At 45.5% G+C, this 7,500-nt stretch overlaps 2 protein-coding genes across 4 annotated transcripts in view; one reads left to right on the forward strand and one right to left on the reverse strand.

The window, feature by feature from the left end:
• The window catches only part of LOC123500170 (hematopoietic prostaglandin D synthase-like), an 11,501-nt gene extending 7,671 nt beyond the window's left edge, over nucleotides 1–3,830 (forward strand). For both annotated transcript variants that reach the window (XM_045248878.1, XM_045248879.1), the window contains 4 exons: nucleotides 578–733; nucleotides 944–1,127; nucleotides 1,268–1,397; nucleotides 3,140–3,830. In XM_045248878.1, coding sequence (XP_045104813.1) covers nucleotides 601–733; nucleotides 944–1,127; nucleotides 1,268–1,397; nucleotides 3,140–3,310 — 618 coding nt within the window. In that variant the 5' untranslated portion in view covers nucleotides 578–600 and the 3' untranslated portion in view covers nucleotides 3,311–3,830. The remainder of the gene's footprint in view (nucleotides 1–577; nucleotides 734–943; nucleotides 1,128–1,267; nucleotides 1,398–3,139) is intronic.
• Nucleotides 3,831–5,038: 1,208 nt separating this feature from the next.
• The window catches only part of LOC123500169 (gamma-aminobutyric acid receptor subunit beta-like), a 61,536-nt gene continuing 59,074 nt past the window's right edge, over nucleotides 5,039–7,500 (reverse strand). For both annotated transcript variants that reach the window (XM_045248877.1, XM_045248875.1), the window contains exon 9: nucleotides 5,039–7,500. This exon is cut by the window's right edge. The gene's annotated coding sequence lies outside the window, so the exon portion shown is untranslated.

Raw genomic sequence — 7,500 nt, forward strand, 5'->3', positions numbered from 1 at the left:
TGGAAAGTGTATAGCGACTGCAAAATATTTTTTTTTTCTTCAGGAAGGCACACATTCTCTCTTTCTCTCTCTCTCTCTCTCTCTCCACACACACACACACACACACACACACACACACACAGGTCATGGTGCATGATTTTTATTGCAGTATCATGCGAATTTCTTAACAGGTGAGTCTGCAAGATCCCTCAAGGTTAGGTATATCAGGGATTCACTTTCCTGCCTGTTTTGTGTTGGATGGAGCTGGGGAAGTGTTGGCCCGTCAGGGAACATCCTGAAGTTTTAATGGAGATCCTACAAAATATACACATGTGATCTGGAGGTGTAGCAAAGCACAGGCGCTTCATACACTATCCAGATCCCACAACATAAGGCAACAACCCCAGCTATATCAGTCATTCCAGCAAGGAAGTGGGACTATTTCCTGTGCACACCAACCCAACCACCCACACACGCGCACAGATTCATGAAAGAAAAAAAGACACATAAACAGACACGGACGCACAGAGACACACAGACATATGAACATTTGAAATAATGAAAAAAAAAAAAAAATACAAAAAGCGTATTATTGCAGGAGTTGATCGTTACCCTGTCGCCATGCCGCAGTACAAGTTGATCTACTTTGACGCACGGGGTCGGGCCGAGCTGACGCGCTGGATTTTTGCTTACGGCGGCATCGACTACGTGGACGAGCGAATCAAGAAGGAGGACTGGCCTGAGCGGAAGAAGTGTAAGTACTTTCAAAATTGTCAACCTTAAGACTTCGTTTGCATGCATTGTGGTGTTGGGATACTAATATGCTTATGAAGAAGAGATGTATTGCGCGGATGACATGTTTGCAAACGAATGTCGGTCTCTCTCCGACAGTGACACCTGCATTGCTATAATGGCAACATTGGTAGAGACTTCTTCAGTTTGGCATCTTCCCTTTCTCCCTCAGCAATATTCAGCGGGAAGGTCCCCGTGCTGATGGTGGACGACACGACGGTACCAGAGTCCCGTGCCATCGCTCGCTACGCCGCAAAACTGGCCGGTCTATATCCAGATGATGATTTAGATGCTGCCCTAAGTGACGCTATTTGTGACAAAATAGCGGACACAGTCACACAGATCTACAAGATCAGGTCAGTGGAGTAAAGAAAGCTGGGAGATGATGTTTGGCCATGAAAAACTGGATAGTACATTTTTCAATACTGCTGATTATTATTATGTGGACACACAAGGATATGAGTGTCTCTATTTACTAAAGTCCTCTTTCCTTCAGGTTCTCTGAGAAAACTGAGGAGGAAAAGAAGAAGGAATTCGAAGAAGATTTATATCCAAACGTTATGAAACCCTTCCTGGAGAGACTGGAAAAGTGGCTCACAAACAAGGAATGGTTTGTACCGAACAAGGTGAGTGTCGGACAACAGGGCAAGGTGAACGCTGGGGTGGTTGGATGGAAAGGAAAAACTGTGTGTGTGTGTGTGTGTGTGTGTTTCACTGTCTGATCTGCTGCAGTCTCTGACGTTACCCTACGGAACGAGCTCAGAGCTCATTATTTCCGATCTTCGCATAGGCCTGAGACCAGGCACACACCACACACCGGGACAACAAGGTCACAACTCCTCGATTTACATCCCGTACCTACTCACTGCTAGGTGAACAGGGGCTACACGTGAAAGGAGACACACCCAAATATCTCTACCCGGCCGGGGAATCGAACCCCGGTCCTCTGGCTTGTGAAGCCAGCGCTCTAACCACTGAGCTACCGGGCCTGTGTGTGTGTGTGTGTGTGTGTGTGTGTGTGTGTGCGTGCGTGCGTGCGTGCGTGCGTGCGTGAGTGAGTGAGTGTATGCGTGCGTGCATGAGTGTGTGCTTGCGTGCGTGCTTTTTTTTTTTTTTGTGTGTGTTTCACTGTTTGATCTGCTGCAGTCTCTGACGAGACAGCCAGACATTACCCTACGGAGCGAGCTCAGAGCTCATTATTTCCGACCTTTGGATAGGCCTGAAACCAGGCACACACCACACACCGGGACAAACAAGGTCACAACTCCTCGATTTACATCCCGTACCTACTCACACTGTGTGTTTCACTGTTTCACTGTTTGAACTTCTGCAGTCTCTGAGGAGACAGCCAGACGTTACCCTACGGAACGAGCTCAGAGCTCATTATTTCCGATCTTCGGATAAGCCTGAGACCAGGCACACACCACACACCGGGACAACAAGGTCACAACTCCTCGATTTACATCCCGTACCTACTCACTGCTAGGTGAACAGGGGCTACACGTGAAAGGAGACACACCCAAATATCTCCACCCGGCCGGGGAATCGAACCCGGGTCCTCTGGCTTGTGAAGCCAGCACTCTAACCACTGAGCTACCGGGCCTGTGTGTGTGTGTGTGTGTGTGTGTGTGTGTGTGTGTGCCTGCGTGCGTGCGTAAGTGAGTGTATGCGTGCGTGTGTGCATGAGTGTGTGCTTGCGTGCGTGCGTTTTTTTTTTTTGTGTGTGTGTGTGTGTGTTTCACTGTTTGATCTGCTGCAATCTCTGACGAGACAGCCAGACGTTACCCTACGGAGCGAGCTCAGAGCTCATTATTTCCGATCTTTGGATAGGCCTGAAACCAGGCACACACCACACACCGGGACAACAAGGTCACAACTCCTCGATTTACATCCCGTACCTACTCACACTGTGTGTTTCACTTTTCACTGTTTGATCTGCTGCAGTCTCTGACGAGACAGCCAGACGTTACCCTACGGAACGAGCTCAGAGCTCATTATTTCCGATCTTCGGATAGGCCTGAGACCAGGCACACACCACACACCGGGACAACAAGGTCACAACTCCTCGATTTATATCCCGTACCTACTCACTGCTAAGTGAACAGGGGCTACACGTGAAAGGAGACACACCCAAATATCTCCACCTGTATGTGTGTGTGTGTGTGTGTGTGTGTGTGTGTGTGTGTGTGTGTGTGTGTGTCTTATTATTTCAAAAGCATTTTCGTAAGAATTCTGTACCATTTATTGTGAAAAGTTCTCAGTCTGACTGATCATCTTTATGCTAATTAGAAAAAAAAACTTATAAATGCAAGTCTAATTGTGAGACATCTGACTCATATTATGTTCACTTATTCTCTTTCTTCTGCAGCCTCAGATAAGTTGGGCTGACTTATGCATTTCCCAGACGCTTGGCACTATGCTTGATAAGGCGCCAGAGAAGCTGGAGCCCTACCCAACCGTGCTGGCTCACGTCCAGAAGGTTCGCGAGATACCGAGTATCAAAAACTGGATCGAGACGTCACCACAGACCCAATTCTAATCTAATGGAGGTGTCTGTGTGTGCTATGCAGGTCTGTAAGCCGTGTTCTCTTCCATGGTATCTGCTTCTAAACTTCTAGAAATCCCTGCAATTAAAGGCACTAGCTTCTGATTTGTTAACATTAGTTCGCTTAGCGTCACCTTTTCAGGAACCCCTTACCCACACACACTCCTGCTTCTAAACACCAAGAAATTAACGGGGACAGAGGGAGAGAAGAAAAATCTGTATTTCGTGACATTTTCATAACAAAACTGACCCCAAACAAACACCAATATTTTGCCTACTCAAGAAAATGAGGTAATTCATGAGCAATAGAACTCGTAAGCAATGAAAATTTTCATAATGTTTTCCCTGGGAGCAGCATGCAATAGAACCAAGTTATTTGTGTCTAATATATATCTATTTGGTTTACAGTGGTGTGGCCACTACAATGATAACATTTATAACTATTGTGCTTTGCGAGGTATACCTGCATTTTCATCGATGTATGCTAGGCTTAATTAATTAAACATTTAGCTCATTGGTAAATTTCGTTTACCTGTGTGTATGTGAGAGGGGAGGGAGGAGGCCGGTGCATCGTCTACCATGATTGCTAGTTGCTACCACCACTACCATTACAGTACTACTCCTATTAACACATTCACTTTTTTTCCATTACCACTGCCACTGTTACCACCACCACTATTACTACTACTGCTATTACTGTATCCCAAAAGTCAGGTGATTCAGTAAACACTTGCCAATTAGAGAAATGAGTTAGTGAAGCAGAGGACCCGCAGCAAGAGGCAGGGAAGCGTTCGTTCACCCACCGGAAGTCATCAGCCAACTCTTCGTGTTTATTGTACAGGTCAAGCCACAACCCACAACTGCCTGCGCCGAGACAGCCTGCTCATGTCTTTCCTTACTGCTGGAGTTACACACTCATGGTGAACACACACACACACACACACGCACCCCACCCACCCACCCACACCCACATACACACACAGTGATGGCTGGGTCTTGGAAAGACGAGGAGCGAACAGACTCCTGCCTATAAATATAAATGAGTCTTGCAGGGAGGGAAGAGTGAGAATAGATATAAAGCAAGGTTAAGGATGGAGGAAGCAGTAGTCACTTGCCAAACGATAATTACTCCCAGTGAGGTCTCATAGTACTGGTTCAGGGGTGCTGTGAACTTATCATTAAAGCCAGCTGTGACCTCACTCAATGTTTCCCATTATGTCTCACAACACAAGGATACAGTCACAACCTGCCCTCTAAACACAACTCTCTTCCTTCACACAAAACTACATGCGTCTAGCTACACATACATTCTTCACGCAAAAAAAAAAAAAAAAAAAAAAAAAAAGTAAATGAATAAATGATAATGACTCCTATATCATCCTCGGAGTCCCCTTCTAACTACATTTCTGTTCCACTTGTTTGGGGACCGGCACCTCAATGGGCCTTTCTCTTTTTAATTACAATTTTTGTTGCCCTTGGCCGGTTTTCCCTCTTACGTGAAAAAAAAAAAAAATAAATAAATAAATAAAATAAAAAAGGAAATGATACAGGGAATGTTATGTGGGGATTTCCTTGCGCCTTATAAGGTTGTCGCAGCAGGGAAGGGCGGGTGCGCTCAAGGAAGAGGAAGACGACAGCTGCTGCGGTGTGTGTCTGGCTAGAGAAGGCGACCACAGAGAAGGAAGGGTGTGGCCATGATGTAGGATAATTAAACCAAACGAGAACAATAAAAAATTATACGTATATTGTCACTGTTCTTTTGACATCTTATGTACATCATTTAAGTTTATTCTACAAAGAAATATACCGGATGACATAATGCTAACTAGTGGCTTCCACTTCAAACAGTATCCTGATAAACGACCTAAAATGGTATGAAACTACAAAGTCAGATTATGTTAATTAATAATATGCTGACTGATTCCTACCTGAATGGGGAAATAATTGCACTAAGATAAGAGGCTACCAACGACTACCATACAGCGGGTAATGCCATACTCTGAGGCCTGAGCTATAGCCTATAGTAGTAAACCATAGTAATTCCTTAATGCAACGCAAACTCTTTCCACCATATCATATACGTCTAGTATGTGTGTGTGTGTGTGTGTGTGTGTGTGTGTGTGTGTGTGTGTGTGTGTGTGTGTGTGTGTGTGTGTGTGTGTGTGTGTGTGTGTGTGTGTGTATATATATATATATATATATATATATATATATATATATATATATATATATATATATATATATATATATACACTCACACAAACACACATACGGCTGTGTAACAGGACACAAATATAATCTCTATTACGTCTGAGAATACTGTAAGAGGTCTCTGGCGACAGTTCCCGTATATATTTCCTACCCAGATTTTGTCACCCCAGCGAACAAAGGGTGTCAGTTCACATCCGGAGGCTGCAGGCGCGCAGGCGTCCATCATCTGTAAGCGAATGGCTAGAGATAGAACGACGCTGGACTCGGCTTGACCAGTAGTGAACAACAATTACCTCCATCATCAAGATGCGCGGCGACACACGACGCGACGTTCTTTCACTTCCGCGGGATGAGTGAGATACGTATATGAGTGCAGGATGTATTGTAACAATGACTGTTCCTCGAAGTACAAGAAGTAGACGCTTGTATGATATATGCACCTTGCCAAGTCCATGACCATTTGTGCCAGCCTCTGCATACCGGGCCGCGCCGCTCGCCTCTCACCAGCAACCCGCACTCTTATGTCTTCAAAGGATGTCTTGCGAAGTGACGAAAACGTCCGATTTAAGTGTTAACTATTTATGATAAACTAACCTCTGAGTTGAAAATATCAAACGTGAGCGAGAAAGAATATTCTAACAATAATACTTATGGGAGATCAATGCGGCATCAAAATTAATTGATAAAATTCTACACATATCACTGTACTGCTCTGCAGGTAATTACAACTATGGTAAAATTATATACTTTTCCTTATGAAAACTGTATAATCTTGTAAGCTCTCGTGATTTCTGATATGTGAAGATGTATGACCCTTTACATTTGATACAATGCTGTATTTATTTAGCTTTTCACCCCGGAACGACGCACACATAATGAGCTATGAGATGAGTGTGACACCCACTGTGGCCCTCTGCGCAGATGGTGCTATGAATCCCCGCGGCAGCTCCAGCAGCACTGAATATCAGGCCACGGTAATCAAGCTGGCCGGCTGCGGGGAGCCAAAGCAACCCTGGCACAGCCCAGGGAAGATGTTGCCGCTATTGAATGCATCGCTTCTTGTTCGGGTTGGTATTTAGATACCAAAGCGGGTCACTGTGTGTGTGTGTGTGTGTGTGTGTGTGTGTGTGTGTGTGTGTGTGTGTGTGTGTGTGTGTGTGTGTGTGTGTGTGATTTATTTGTGTGTGTGTGCTTAGCCACACTTTGAATTACAGTATGCAACTCAGCTAGGTCACCTCTGCTTACCAGGAGAGCCGGCGTATCCCGAGGCGAGAGCTAGCGTTGAGAGGGCCTCACCTTACTGAGAATGACGCCGCGTCACTAGTTTGTTAAACCTATCATCTGACTGGTGAAAATTGAAGAAGTTAAATGTACTTGTGATAAAAATCATGAAACTGACAAAAAATGCACTTAATAATTAGCATGAACAAGATTAAAGAGAGCCTCGTCAACTGTCATGGTTCAGCTGAGCTCTCAGAACACACTACTGCACACTGTATGAACACAAATATTTGGCAACAACCACAACTCCGAGCGTGTCGAAGCATTACCGTCTGCCAAACATACGTAATAAATATATATAAGCGTGTCTACGCGAAAGAGTGGAGGGAACGAGAGAGGGACAAGAGAGAAAGAGGGAGGGAAGAAAGGGAAGGCTAAGCAAGCGAGTAAACTGCGTCGAGTATTATCACATGAAACAGCATTCATTCTGCCGCTATGAGGGTGACCACGCGCGTCCGTGGGGAGTACAAGTCGGCGACTCATCCGCTACGAGTACGAGCTAATAATACTTGCCTTTCTTCTCTGGTCGACCACTAGCTTGAGACCCGCGCTGAGGAGCAGAGGGGAGAGAGAGGGAGGGAGGGAAGGGAGCGTGGCGGTGGGTCTCCCGCGTGTCGCTGCACCTGCAGTAAGGCCACGCGACACACGAATGGTGACCGCCATGATTTCAGTGGCAACTATTCCACGGTCAG

Source organism: Portunus trituberculatus, chromosome 50 (assembly GCF_017591435.1).
Source record: "Portunus trituberculatus isolate SZX2019 chromosome 50, ASM1759143v1, whole genome shotgun sequence".
NCBI lineage: Eukaryota > Metazoa > Arthropoda > Malacostraca > Decapoda > Portunidae > Portunus > Portunus trituberculatus.